Genomic DNA, 16,252 nt, shown 5'->3' on the forward strand with positions numbered 1-16,252 from the left:
TCGTTGGAATGCTAACAAAAAAATTATTTTATTATACGCATCGAAGAAGTCATTGATTGAGGAGTTGACAAATGATCCATGGGAACCTCTTCAGATTTTGAAAGGGATTAGTAAAACCCTTCGACGTTTAACGTTTGAACCAAGATATGAAATGGGTTCCATAAAACAAACAAAACATAAATAAAATTTATAAAATAGTAAAACCAAAATGAGCGGCGCAATATGTGACTCGTCCAAGACAATATTTTAGGATGTGCCGTATCTCGTTGGACAACTACTATGTTGTTTCCTAATGTGTATCCACATAATGGACCAAATTGTTTTCTCTTTAATCTTTGAACACTAAAGTGGTAAAGTAAACAAAAAAAACTAAAATAAAAAAAGTTCCGCTCTTCCTCATGGTCCATATCGAACTTTGGTAATGTAACATCCCACATCGACCAACGGAGAGGGGATGATGTGCCTTATATGTACATGCCCACCTCTATATATCACAAGGCTTTTTGAGAACTCACTTGCTTCGGATTCCATTGGAACTCCGAAGTTAAGCGAGTTTGGACGAGAGCAATCCCAGGATGGGTGACCCATTGGGAAGTTCTCGTGTGAGTTCCCAAAAACAAAATCGTGAGGGCGTGGCCGGGGCCGAAAGTGGACAATATCGTGCTATAGCGGAGCCGAGATTGGGATTTGACAAGTAAGAGTCATTTCATTGAAATAGAAAATTTATGAAGAATTCAGTTGGAATAAATTTCCTACCATATGTATTCCCTTTACTTTTTTTTTACTTTCAAAATCCAAGAGAATTTCGAAATGAAGATATTTTTCATTTCTACTACTAGTGAAAGGGAAAGCGTAAAGACTACCATTAAAGCAGCCTAGGCGAGATTTACTATATCCATGTGAATTATGTCTTCTATTTCTATGAAGGAATTATGCAATTATTTTTCATTAATAAATAATAAGGGAATCACAGGCACAAAGTCAAAAAGTTATTCTGACCCTAATAACGTTGATCAAACAATCCAATTATAACAAGCTCTTATATGTTGTGAACTTTCCAAGTTTAAGTGTGATTGTATAAATCCTAGATTAGATTTTATTCTAGTTATTCTTTCCTATATGGACTTGTATTCTTTAGGCAAGAAGGATTTCTTCTCTCCTTTTACTACTATAAATAAAGGCACTACGTACGGGGGATAACATATCCTCAATACACAATTCCCCTACGATTCTACAAACACATCTCCTCTCTTTACCCTTGCCGCTGGCCCCTTTCTCCTTGTCAGATAAAATAGGCTACAACACGTTATCAGCGTGCTCTTACCGCTGCGCTTAGAAATCTAACATTGAAGATTTTTCTGCATCAAACCAGTTCATCCATATCATCACGCGTTTAGGTTCTTTCAAAACAATGTTTTTTATCTCGATATTTTTGCAGCCCTAGTAGCATAAACATTCACCATAATGCATGACCCAACTTTACATTTTTCAAATTTTAGATTCTACATAAATTGTATAAGCATTATATTAATAATTTTTGAATTATGTGAATTTGATATAAGTACATGAATTAAAATATTAAATTGAATATACTATGAATTGAATTGAAAAAAAAAACATTGAAATCACCATCTGGGTTCTTTGAACCCATGACCCTGAGCAAGCATGGAGCATCAAGCTCCTTTAGAACCCGATGCCTATGGCGTCCAAACCTAGAAAACCCACATTGCCTAAAGCAAGGCCATGGCCATGCCGTGTAATTTTCTGCCTAAATCCGACATGGTGTCGTGATTTTTGATCCAATATCATTGAAATTCTTGAAGAATTTCATCGAATTTGGGTGATATTCCAGTTTGAATTTCTTAGGTTTCCTTTTTCCCCCGATGCTGAGGTACTCCCTCCATCCTTAGGAAACTGCTTGCCGTCGAACCTATGACCTTGCACCGATAAATTTCTTCCAAAACACGGTCGCCTGTAGTGGCGATGCCGACCTTTGTCCCTGATGACTACACCCAGCTCCGTTCTTGGTTGAAACCCTCAGCCCAATATTTGGGATGGCCTTCTCGGCCCGCAGAGAAAGAAGAAATGTTTTTTCTCTTCTAGAATGGGCTCGCAAATGCGACCCAATACCTGGCTTAACCCAACATTGACCCGAAGGGCCATGGTGTCCCGGTGATGTATGCCGCATTAGATCCCAGCCCCGCTAGCGTATTTGTGTTCCCCCATGATCCAGCCCCCATCTGGGCCATCCTTTTAGGCCCGGCTCCTTTTCTCCAACTGGTTTACTATATTGGGCATGTAGCCTACTATGAATATTCAGGCTTGATTAGCCCATGACCACTCAAGCCCAATTTTTGGGCCTGGGTCGCATATTTCACACCACTCAGCCCACTCATGGGCTTAAGCCATATTTTGGGCCCTGAGTTTAATTGCCTGATTATTTTTAGGCCCGATGGGTTTTTTTTTTTTTCACCCACACTTTAAATTTGGTCCGAAGTCCAAATAATTAATTCAATTATAATTTTAGACCTGAAGTTCTATTTCCATATTTTCTTGTCGCATATTTCGGTGTATATATTTGCGTTTGTCTGCAAGAACATATGAACCTGAAGTTCATAATTATTTTGAAACCTAAAGTTTCTATAAACATGCCTTGTTTGAAAACCTGAAGTTTTTCACTTAAAAAACATCACCCATGAAAAACCGAAGCTTTTTCATGCAAATATTAACCAATACATATCTATTAGAACATGAATGTTCTACTCCTATGTGAATGATTGATTTTTTTTTCTCCATTGCACTAATCACATCTTGTCCTTTATTTTGTGATAGGAACATGTCGAATTTGAACAAACTCGACTTCATCGCTTTGAAGGTCTCTAACCTCAAGTGGGTCCAAGATGTGAAGATGAGATAGACAACCTTGTTGGCAAAGTTGAGAAAGCCACCGCTATGATCTTCATCCGAAGACATACCCATGACGCCTTGCAAATTGAATATCTTGCTGAGGATGATCCATGAGCATTAATGGGTCGCTGTGGCTAATCGTTTTGATCACCAAAAGGACATCTTCTTACATGAAGCACTAACGGGTCCCTTTAAGTCTGTGAATTAATATAATTCTGACCGAAGATGATCTTCTGGAGAAGACCTATTTGACCTTCTCTACTACTAATATTGCCCTACAGCAACAATATAGGGCTCAGAAGTTCACTAAGTTCTCTGATTTAATCTCTGTTTTACTTCTTGCTGAAAAGCAGAACCAGCTATTGATAAAGAGTCATCAAGTTCGACCTACTGGAGTGACTGCTGTGCCTAAAGCACACTATAGCACAAACCAACACCCAAAAATGCCAAAAGAGGTGTGGTAGGGGTGGCGAGAAGCCATCCCACCAAGGTCAACAGAGTCAAGGCCCATCCAAGGGAGGAAACAAAGACTAGAAACTCCCTAACCTCACTCCCAAGGCCCTAAACCTGAAGAATAAAGGCAAAGCACCTGAAACCATGAATGCGGATATGTGCTATCGTTGTGGTTCAAATGACCATTGCCCCCGTGTTTTCTGAGCTCCCCAGAAGGTTTTAGCTGAATATCATTGTCGTCGTAAGAAGTTTGAATCAAACTTTGTGCAAGTGGATGATCCGGAGAGTACAAAGATGGTGGTTTCTAATTTTCAGAACGCTATCACACCTATGGAAGATTAGAATCTTAGACATAAACTTATTTTTAGTTAAAATAAGACCATGGGGCTGAATTCCATATTAGTGGCCGAACCCCCTTGTTTTTTGGTTAAATTTTGAACAATTTTCTTTATGTTTCGATTATTTGTTGGTGATTTATTTTTTGGATATTAAGTTTTAATTAATTTTCATCCTTGAATACTTAAAATTATTTTGAATAGATATTTGTTTTTAGAACTTTTATGCATGTGACCAATTCAAATTAATTTTTCATTCTAGGTATGACTAGCGGGGAAGTTAGTTGTCTGCCATATAGTGCAACCATGTACACCATTTTGTGTGAACACATCTATTTCATTAACTTTATACCTAAGAATGCACCTCTAACAACCCTCTCAAGACCATCCAACTTGATCGAAGGATACGGTAAGGCACGTATAATGTTGTCCATTGGTACAATCTTGACCATTGATGAGGCTTTTTATTCTCCACGTTCCAGAAGAACGTTGTTGAGCTTTAAGGACATTAGAGATAACAATTACCATGCTAAAACCCATGTAGAAAATGGAGTTGAATTTTTGTGCATAACTACCTACGAATATGACCAAAAGCGTATTATAGAAAAGATAGAGTGTATCTCAAGTGGTATGTATACTATGACCATATGCCTCATAGAATGCCACTGTGGTTGGCCCCACCTCTTGACCAAACACGAAATTACACTTTGGCATGATCCTTTGGGACATCCTAGATGAATAGTGATGCGTCGTACCCTCAAATCATCACACATGCATCTACTAACCTGAAGTTTAGGTTCAATTTAAGGAATTGCATGTCAAACATGTTCTATGGGAAAGCTTATTACTAAGCCTTCTTATGACAAGATTCGTTCGAATCCTTCCATTTTTCTACAATGGATTCAAAGGGAAATTTGTGGACCGATTCACCCTCCATGCTGACCATTTAGATATTTTATGGTTTTGGTTGACGCTTCCACACTTTGGTCGCACGTGTGCTTGTTGTCCTTATTACAAGCTTTTAGACAACAAAACCCCCCAGATACTTAGAATCAAGCAAGTATCAAAAATTGTTTTCCTCCACTTGCTTTGACACATCCCAATCTAGGCCTCACAACATCCTGGGCTTGACTCCGCCGTAACACGATATTGTCCGCTTTGGGCCCTAACCACGCCTTCATGGTTTTGGTTCTAAGAACTCACACGAGAACTTCCCGGTGGGTCACCCATAATGGGATTGCTCTTGCGCGAACTCGCTTAACTTCGGAGTTCCAATGGAACCCAAAGCCAGTGAGTTCCCAAAAGGCCTTGTGCTAGGTAGAGATGGGAATATACATATAAAGCTTACAGTATCCACCCCATTTAGGGGCCCGACGTCCTCGTCAACACACTCGCACCACACGGCATAGTGGCTCAAATACCAAATTAACACATCCTGGTCTGGGCCCTACCACATCCTGGGTTCAACTCCATCGTAGCACAATATTGTCAGCGTTTGGTCCCGACCACGCCCTCACGGTTTTGTTTCTCGGAACTCACACGAGAACTTCCCAGTGGGTGGGATTGCTATCACGCAAACTCGCTTAACTTCTGAGTTCCAATGGAACCCACAGCCAGTGAGTTCCCAAAAGGCCTCGTGCTAGGTAGAGATGGGAATATACATATAAGGCTTACAAGATCCACTCCCCTGGGAGAAGTGGGATGTTACATGCTTCTGCTGTAAAAAATTTTGCAAACTATATCAGCAAAACATAAGAAGGTATTTATATTTTTTTTGTTGATCAGGCGACATCGGATTTGAATTGGGGAAAGAGGATTTGCAATCCCCTACCTTTCTACTCATCCATGTCGCCAAATTGATACAAAATTTATGAAAAAAAATTCCTTCTGCCTTGTCTTTTGAATTTGAACCCCGTTTCCTTAATTCCTTGTTTAAAATAAATCTTTCTTTTTTTGTTTGGGTTGGATCCACCCCTTCGATTGATTGTGTAGTTTCTTAAAACACATAATACCTTACCCTTTTTCAATTGATTTTATTAAAACAGCAAAGTGGATTTTCCATTCACAAAAGCAAAACAAACTAGAACAGTTAACTATTAATTAATGAATGATTCTTTTTTTTTTTTTGTTGAAAGATAGAAATTTATTGAATTAAATACAAATAGCTACATTTGCATCTTCTGCTAAAACATTAAAAAGAAACTCAGGACCTAACTCATCCCAGCCAAACCTCTCGCCATGCTTAACAACGTACGCTGCCACCGAATAAGCTGCACGATTACATTGCCGAGGGGTAAAGCAAAACTTTACCAACTGGAAGAACCTCATCATTCTCCAAATATCATGGAGATAAACCTCAAGAGACACATTAGCCATGGCCTCTTTGTTCAAACACTGAACCAACCCATTCGAATCCGATTCCACCATCAGCCGAATGCCATCTTCCATAATCTCATAGTTAATAATCACCTTCATCCCTTCCTTAACCGCTTCAGCCTCCACCATCATCACTGAGCCATACCGGTCACCCCCTACTCCCCCCCCCCCCCGCAAGCTTCGGAATCCCAGCAAAATCCCGAAGGACCCAACCAATTCTCTTCCTCTTCGAGTCACTTCTCCAAGCAGCATCACAATTCAATTTTAACTCACCAAACAAAGGCTTCCGCCATTGAAAACGCCCACCTTCCAACTCTATCACCATCTTCTCCTTCTCCCATGCCTCTTATTGTTACAGATCCTCCTCTCTGTCCGCTGCCATAACCTCTCGATACTCCTCCACTTGCTACCGCCACAAATCAACAGCAACCTGCAGGGGAATATAAGTTGCTGTAAATACCGCTACATTCCTACACTTTTAGAGTCTCCATAACCCAAACGCCACATGATGTAAAAGAAAGTCCATATCCTTCTCTTTTTCTAACCTTTCCACTAAAAATTGCCATCCTTCCAAAAAATCTCGTGCCCCCATAGCCCCCATATTTATTTGTAACGCCATTCCAAACCAAAATACACGACTAAATTCACACCCAATAAATAGGTGCGTCTCAGTTTCATCAGGAGAACCACACAACTCACATTTATTCACCACTGAAATTCACCTTCTCTCTAGATTATGCCGCACCGGTAGCGCCTTGCGACAGGCCTTCCAAATGAAAAATCGAATTTTATTCGGGACCCCTAGTTCCTAAATACTCTTCCACTTCCCTCCCTTGACAGCCAAGGAACTCGGCATACCCCCACCTTTTCGGCCAAACTCTCCATTCTTCATCATTTCCATGGCAACATAGCATCCTGACCGCACAGAATAGCTCCCATTTTTCGTGTAATGCCATACCCATTTATCCAGACATCCACTTTTACTAATTGGAATAGTCTGAATCAGATCTACATCCTTCGTAGCCCTAACGCTGCAGCCTCAGCCAAATTCCACTGTTTCCTATCAGTAGTCATCAACTTACACACCTTCATATTAGGACCTCCATTACACACCCTGGGTTTAAACGAATACGGTTTAGGGATCCATGGATCACTAGCAATCTGAATAGATTCCCGATTCCCACCCTTCACTGAAACCCACGGTTACGGACTTGTCGTCCCAATAACACACCTTTCCAGCCCCATGATGACTTATTTTGATTGAGTGCCGCCAAGAAGGAGGAATTAGGGAAGTACTTATCATGAAGTACTACACAAAGCAAAGAATCTGGATTATGTATCATCCTTCAACTTATTTTAGCAAGCATAGCCATATTAAAACCCATAAGATCATGGAACCCCAACCCTCCCAACTTCTTACTTGTAGTCAATTTTTCCCATGCTACCCAATGACACCCTTTAGTCTTCGCTTGTCCTCTCCACCAGAATTGAGCGATGACACGCTCCATTTCCTTACAAGTACCCACCGGCAATTTAAAACACGCCATAACATGATTTGGCATCACCATGGCAACAGATTTTATCAAAATTTCCTTCCTCGCCGGTGATAAGAACTGCTCAGCCTAACCATCAATATGACTCTCAATCCCTCGCCGAACAGATTCAAACACGGCCTTCTTAGAATGCCCAAAATCATCTTGAATCCCCGAATATTTGCCAAAACCATCTCGATCCTGAATACCCATTCGCAACACAATTTGCTTTTTTACCTTCTTCGGACAACCCTTACTAAAAAATAAAGAACTCTTCCCTAAATTAATAGTCTGGCTAGACACCGTCCCATATTCCCCCAAGATCTTGATCACCTCTTCCGCCTCCGTTGAATAAAAAATTGTGTTTCCTTAATGATATAACAAAATACAAATTGATACATAACCAATCAAATCAGTATTGATTTTTTTCTAAAATCAAAATCCTTCTCAATTTCAATTATAACTGCAATTATGGGTATATGTAAATCCCAGAACATAAATTGTTACACAAAATTATCTAACTAGGGATCTTATCTGTATATGATGCCCATTAAGTAATTTTCAGGAAATTCTCATGCTTAAATTTTCCAATTTTACCGAATTTCAGAAGGAGTCAAATATTTTTAATTTTATTTTTTAATACATAGGTCCCATTAACAACCAATAGAATAAAAACAAAAATTAATTTTGATTATTTTTAATTGTTAATGTAACTCTGCGTGCAATAAAATAATAAAATGCATATTTGACACATCTATTGGAAGAAAAAAAAGAGGATTTAGCACTTATATTCAATTTGCCACATCAACCATCAAACATAATTTTGACATATTTTTTAGATCTCCTTTGGAGATGCTTTTACTGTAGTCAATTGACCCTTATAAAATTATATTGCATATTTGTATATGTTCAAATTTGATTTTGTATGTATTATTCTCAAGGCATGGTCCTTCTGTGATGACCCGTCCCAAATTAAAATATATTTTAACCTCGAAAGCGTGGAAATGACGATTATGCCCTTGAGGCGATGTGATGTGTATGTATGCATATGATTTTAAATTATTTTTCCGTTGAAGTAATTAAATCATACTCGACGTTGGGTTCGTAACGAAAATGTTATGAATAAACAAATGTGTTATCGGGCCAAATGATTGGCCAATCATCATATCTCCCATAACTTTGGACCCAATTAGAATTTTCGGGTTAGTATTAGCCCTAGAATCCTATGGCCCAATAGAGGCCATGTTTCCCTTTTATTTTGGCCTATCCCGTGACAAACATGCACACAACAACACGTGTACAACCTCACCATCCCATTCCCTTTTTCTCGAACACTCTCTCGTCCGTACACCCGAGACTTGCAGCTCGCTATCACCTCCAAAACTTCACGGATCGAACACGAGCTTCACGTCACCGTGTTTTCCATGGTCTCTCGAGTCTATTAACACCTTTGGAACGAAGAACGGTTCACGAGAACCCGAGAACTTAGGAGCTCCGGTGGGGTACTCTGTTTTCCCTATGTGATCGTCAAGGTTTTTCTTGGTTTTGAGACTCAAAAAGGTTGAATGCCAGAATAAGCTCGTTAGTGGGATTGCAGGTTTAGCAGGAATTTCGAGGGATTTTCTGACAATTTCTCGTTGAATTTAGGACCCTAAATAGGTAAGATCATGTTCTTCTAGTTTAATTTGATATAAAATTCGTGAAATTTGGTGTTGAAACGACTAAGATATTGAGATTCTAAGCTTTTCCAGAAACCGGCTAGTGCAGCGGCGGTCGACGACGGATTCCGGCGAACTAGCGGAGAAGACAGAGCATATTCCATCAACTTTGACGGAATATTACTAACGGCGTCAGATATTTTTAACGGAATATTCTATTATTTAACTGAATATTCCATAACGGCATTAGGGTTACCGTCACCATGCCAGGCGCGTGTGGCCGTGCCTTGGACGACGCGTGGGACATTGAAATTTTTTTCTAAAAATATGGGGATGTTTGTAGTGTTGAATAGGCCACAATGGTTTATTCAAACACTCAAATTGAACAACGTATGGGAAATTATTACACGGTTTTAGTTATGTGCTTAAAATTAACATGAAAACAGTTGTGTCACATAAAGACGAGACGTTCCTAGAGGATGAGCGCAGCCAGGCGAGACTCAGGGGTTACGACCCAGCTACATACTAGTAAGTTGGCTTTTGATTTTCTATATATACGTATATATGCTTTACGTTTTCCCAGAAATAGTTTTAAATGGTTTTACGTTGTAAAATGTCATGTCATATTTGCTTTATATTTTAGCATATGATTTAGTATAGCTTTGCATAATATTGCATGCTATTGTGAAGGCCAAGGTACGTTCAGGTGAGTACACATTGTTGGTATGATTACATAGTAGTTAGTGATGAGTTGTTGTGCGTATAATTCATTGTCCTGCACCCCGGTATTAGTGCTTCGCCTGAGGCCAGGGCCTAGCCTTCACGTGATCGTTCACCTCCCGTACCACATGCTCACCTTGGATCCAAGGCAGGTGCCAGCCTGTCGTACATACCACATTAGGTGGTTTCGACTCGTAGGTGACTTGCAATACTTCGCAGAGCCTTCACGTGATCGTAGCACTTGAGCATATTCATTTACACCTAGCCTGTCGTACAGACCACATTGGGTGGTTCTGACTGATGTGAAAATTATGTTGACACACAAATTAAGCCCTATTTGTGACAATTGTAGTAACGATGTAAGTAGGGATCGTTCTAACCGGGGATTAACTAGTGGTACTAATCACTTGAAAACTGAATTAGAAATGCAAAAACAAAGTTTAAAACACTAGATTAGACTCAAAGAATGCAAAACTAACGTTTAAAATACTAAAACAAACCAAAAACTCAAAACAACAACTAAAAGACTCAAAACTGCCTAAAACAATCAAACTGACTAAAAAAGAAACTAGAACTTGATTTGGACGAATTTGAAAGTGTTTATGACTCCAAATGCTTACAAACACAAAATAAAACAGATTTGAATGACTAAGACTCAACAAAATATGGGGGGATTGTGTTTGGATGAAATTAAATTAAATGGGCAAATTGTAAAGAAAACAGATTGTAAGACAAAATTGTGATGAATCAATGGATGATGGAATAGCTAAGGGGTTCTTCTCCACACATGAAATACATGCAACGTAAATCAATTTCCAGTTATCAATTTAATAAGTTATTAACCTCGACACTCCAAGTTAATTAGGTTCGCTTAAATTAACCTTCAGATTTCCCTAGAATCATTGAATTGGATGAATATGCATCGCAAACAAATTATTCCTAACAAGTTCTCTATATGAACAGCATGATAAAGACACAAGTTAGAATCATTACGTTCTTTGGAAATCATAAGCATCGACAAGGCATTCGTAACTATGAAAAGCATGATACTCTTGCCAGGAATCTACTTAACACGATCGTGACTAGCGACCTTCACTACTTGCGAATATAAATTCATAACGATTAGGTGAAACAAACTTATATCCTAGCACCAAATTCAAGCATGCAAATTAAGCGTGCACTCTCAATCAACATACAAGAATAAGTTCTAAATCAAACAGTTAAGCAAATTGTATTCACGACTTATGCAACGATAACTGAAAGTAATCAACTTATTTCACATATATAATCATGGTTTTGAATCCACCCTTAGTCAAAACGAAATTAGCCAATCATACTTAAAGCAAAACAAAGATTACATGAATTAGACATTGAAATATAAGATAGAAAACACCTAAAATCGTTCAACAACTCAGAATGAAGAGCTAAACAATTGTAGAGAATCTGTCCCCTTTTCCTTGCTTGCGGCAGATTGGGTGGTGGTGCTTCCTGGATTGTTTTGATGATGTAGAATGGAATTTGGGGGGTGTAGAGGCACGGCAAGGGGTGTAGGATGAGTGTGGATGAGTGTTTGATGGGTGGAAGATGGTGGAAAGCTCAGCAAGAATGGTGGATGGGTGCAGCAGATTGTAGACTAGGGTTTCTGGAATGTAGAATGAATATGGCAGATGGTTCTTCGGCCAAGAGGTTATAATGTGTATATATAGGCATCCAAAACCCTAGGGCAATCAGATTAGGGCCTCTAAAACCCAAATCCATCAGAAATTAGGTTAAAACAATAAGATTTTTAGTGGGAAAAAAGCCTAGGGTGCGGCTGGTTTGCTAGGGGTTAGAGATGGGCCTTCTAGAATGCCTTGCAAGGCAAGGAAATCAGGTATTCTAGAAGGCTAGGTGCGGCAAGGGTTAGGGTGATCAGATTAGGCAATGGGCTAGGGTTTAGGTGCGGCAAAGGGTGAAGATCCACAAGGAATTAGGGTTTAGGTCCATTTAGTTGTAGAAAGGGATGTGTATAACCCAAATCCACAAGGAAAGGGCCTAACAAGTCAGAATTCAAGAGAGATTGGGCTAGGAAGGTGCGGCTCCAATCTAAGAGGGTAAGGATGGGTCATCTAAAAGCCCAAAGCCACGAATAGAAACTCTCGAAAATGGAAACCTCCAAGAATAGAAACTTCCAACTTTAGAAACTTTGGTTTCCAATTCCGAATTCTTTGTTCTTCACTTTCATTTCTTCATTTCTTAAGCTCCTTTGATCTTCAAACTCGTCCATTCCTTGTGCTCCATAAGCATACACAACATTCCAGCTCAATTTTGCTCTAAAATGCTCCATTTCGCACTTCTTTGCATACTTTGTCTCTAAAACCTGAAACTGCACGAAAATGACTTTAAACACTTAAAATAACTAAAGAAAAACAACATAAATGCACAAGAACAAGCCAACTAAGTCGCATAAATATGCTCCTATCAAATTCCCCCACACTTAGCTTTTGCTAGTCCTCGAGCAAAACAAAGAAACAAAACAAAACAAAACACAATTTAAACCTTCCAACAATTGCCTCAGGGATTTCCAATGCACATGACATGTTAAAAATCATTATCTCCACAGATTGAAGTCATCTTTACACTTGAGCACATACTTAATCATAGTCACCACTTACTAGTTCACAATTAATCAATTAAAACAATGTTTTTGATGTAGTAACATGCCTTAGAGAATTCGCTCAATTCCTTACAAGATATGCACTCAATTTTCACTCAGATTTTCAAACTACAACCCTATACTAGTTATATGTGAGAAGATTGATGTAGATATGAAAACGAACGCTCACATATATGTATCACAAAGAAAGCAATTTCTGGAGTTAATAAGCATGTTTAGATATGATCTCATGAATGGAATGCTACCACTTAGATGCGAGAACCAGTGACACCATATGCTCATACCAAATTCAAACTCCACAAATTGAAACACATAACACTCAAGATTGAAGTCAAGGGTTGTAATGGGGCTTGGGGTATTGGTTAACAAATGAAGGATAAGGATAACAAACGTTCTTAAAGCAATAGCAAGCAAAGTAATGAAATTAAAACTTAGAATTCACTTAGATTGCAGAAATCAACTTTTAGACACGAAGGGAAGATTCAAGCAATATTTAGGGCCGAATTCAAAATTTTTGGACCCTTTCTTCAACAAACACATCTTAGAACTCTTTTTTTTTTTCATTCTTTTCACAACTTTTCTCTTTTTTTTTTTTTTTTTTTCATGCCGTGCCTATGGTGCACTAATTCACACTTCCCCCACACTTGTTTTCTGCCATACATTAATCAAAAGGAATTTAATTTGAATCATGCTTAACTACGCTTTAAGAACAAGGGTATGGATGATCCTAAACTAGGCTAGGTAAGGATAATGTGGGTTAACAAACAACATAGGCTAAACAAGGCTCAACGAGGTTAAACCTACAAAAACAACTGCATGGAATGAAGGTTTTTTGGCTATGGTGGTAACTACTAACTTCATCTTGAATATGTGTTATGCAATTCAATAACATGTTTTGAATGAAATTGGCATGAGTTCTAGCATTTGGAACTAAATGATGAAACGCCCTCTAAGTAGCAACCAAGCAAGGAATAATGAGATCATGCAACGACTTTAGAAACAACAATGCACAGATTTTAACTCTCCAAATAAACGTTTAGGCTCAAGTCTCACAAGGTTGTAGCGTTTGTTCGAGTTCCTTCCTTCAAGCATGTTACAAAAACTAATTTTTTTCCTTTATGATTACATGTGACTTCATAAGTTATAACGATAACCAAGCATAAACAAAGAGTAAATCTAACTTTCATCCATGTTAATCATTCTCTTTAATAGCCATGCAATTACAAATCGAATCCTCATCATTGTGTTGGAAGGTACCCTAAGACACAAACACACACCCACAAACAAATCAAAAACAACTCTTTTTGGTTTTTTTTTTTTTCAAAACAATTTTTCAATTTTTTTTTCTGGGATTTTCGGATTTTTAGAACAACATATACTAAAACACATCAAAACAGCCTAAAAACACATCAAAACAGCCTAAAAACACCTAAAAACAGTAAGGAACAACATTTGAAATTATGGGTGATAAAACCCTACGAATTTGTATCAAAACACTTTGGTTACCCCCCACACTTAAATCAAACATTGTCCTCAATGTTTCAAGCATAAACTAACACAAATAACCAACAAGCAAAGAAAACAGCAACTAAACAATCTAAATGACAGAAACGAAATAGCAACAAAGAGAAGGGTTTAGGAACGCAAATCTGGAATTGGAGTGCTCTCTAGGTCTTCCTTTGTCGAATGCATGGGTGGCCTCCCAAGTAGCGCTTTCTTTAACGTCGTGCAGCCAGACGATGCCACATTGATCAACCTTCATGGGAACCCATGGCATAGTGGGTTGTCTCCTCCACATCATGTTCTACAAAGCTCTCGTAGTAAGGCTTCAAGCGATGCCCATTCACCTTGAACTCTTGACCTGTTTTGAAACTACGAACTTGGACTGCACCATGAGGAAAAACATCAGTAATAACAAAGGGTCCAATCCAACGTGAACGTAACTTACCCGGAAATAGACGAAGACGAGAATTAAACAACAACACTTTTTGTCCAACAGCGAAGGACTTGGTGCGAATCATCTTGTCATGAAAGGCCTTTGTCTTTTCCTTGTAAAGGCGAGCATTCTCGTAAGCTTCATTCCGTATTTCCTCAAGTTCATTCAATTGTAGCTTACGGTGAAGTCCCGCCTCATCTATATCCATGTTGAACTTCCTCACGGCCCAATGAGCCTTATGCTCCAACTCCACAGGTAAGTGACATGGTTTGCCATACACAAGCCGAAAGGGGGACATTCCTATGGGTGTTTTGTAGGCGGTCCTATAAGCCCACAATGCATCTTCTAACCTCAAGCTCCAATCTTTTCTTGTAGGCCCAACTGTCTTCTCAAGAATCTATTTTATCTCCCGATTCGACACCTCGGCTTGCCCGCTTGTTTGAGGATGATAGGGTGTCGAAACCCTATGTGTAACGTTGTACTTCTTGAGCAGTGCCTCGATTGTGCGATTACAAAAATGTGAACCTCCATCACTTATAAGGACCCGAGGCATTCCAAACCTAGCAAAAATGTTAGACTTCACAAAATCTGCAACCACTTTAGAATCGTTAGTCCGGGTGGCTTTTGCTTCCACCCATTTGGAAACATAATCCACTGATGCGAGAATTACTTGACACACAAATTAAACCCTCTTTTTGACAATTGTAGCAAGGTATGTAAGTAGGGATCGTTCTAAACCGGGGATTAGGAGGGCTTGCTAAAACCTCTAAACTGACTCAAAAACAAAAAGAAACAAAGTTAAAAATGTAAACAAAAGATTTTAAAACAAGAAAGTAAAAGGGGGATTTGAGTTTGGTGAAGTTGAAAGTAAAAACGAATAAACTAAAAACTTAAATAGATTTTAAACAAATTTGGGTTGAATGGATAATGGAAGGCTAGCTAAGGGGTTCTTCTCCACACATGTTTTGCTTGCATACAAAATGATTTCCAATTGCTCTTCGATAAGTTATGAATACTCAACGCCCCAAATTAACCGTGAATTGCACTAATTAACTCTCAGTTTTTCAACAAGTTATTAGATTGGATGATTGCATACGACAACCCAACACACTCCCTACAAGTTCCCTACATGAATTGCATAATAGAGATACAAGCAAGAATCATTAAGTTCTATGAAAAACATAAGCATTGACGAGGCACTCGTTACTATGATTTGCATGAAACTTATGCCAAGAATTTACTTAACGTGATTGTGACTAGCAACCTTCACTACTTGTGAATATAAGTTCATAACGATTAGGTGAAACTCCCTTATATTCTAGCGTCAAATTCATGCATGAAAATTAAGCGTGCACTCTCAACCAACATACACAAATTAGTTTTTATACGAACGGATAAGTAAATTGAATTCACAATTCAAGAAACGCAATTGGAAGTAATCAAATCATATAGCAAGCATAAACATGGTTTTGAATCCCCCCCCCCTAGCCAAGGGGGGTTTAGTTCCTCATTATTACAAAACAAAGATAAACAAATTTAACCATTGAAAAACAAAGGGAAGAAAGCACCTAAACGTTCCAACGATCCATGTTGGATAGCAAGTGCGTCCAAGGACTTTTCTCCTTCTCCTTGCCGCCACAACAAGGTTGGAATGATGTTGAAGGGTTGGTTATTTGGAG

The 16,252-nt window shown here is 38.8% G+C and overlaps 1 protein-coding gene across 1 annotated transcript; it reads right to left on the reverse strand.

The window, feature by feature from the left end:
* Positions 1 to 14,388: 14,388 nt before the first annotated feature.
* On the reverse strand, positions 14,389 to 14,871 carry LOC126629040 (uncharacterized). The gene is made up of 2 exons (XM_050298938.1): positions 14,586 to 14,871; positions 14,389 to 14,522 (listed from the first exon to the last, which is right to left on the reverse strand). The coding sequence occupies exons 1-2, from the start codon at positions 14,869 to 14,871 to the stop codon at positions 14,389 to 14,391; spliced, it is 420 nt and encodes a 139-aa protein (XP_050154895.1).
* Positions 14,872 to 16,252: the final 1,381 nt, after the last annotated feature.

Source organism: Malus sylvestris, chromosome 1 (assembly GCF_916048215.2).
Source record: "Malus sylvestris chromosome 1, drMalSylv7.2, whole genome shotgun sequence".
NCBI classification, from domain to species: domain Eukaryota; kingdom Viridiplantae; phylum Streptophyta; class Magnoliopsida; order Rosales; family Rosaceae; genus Malus; species Malus sylvestris.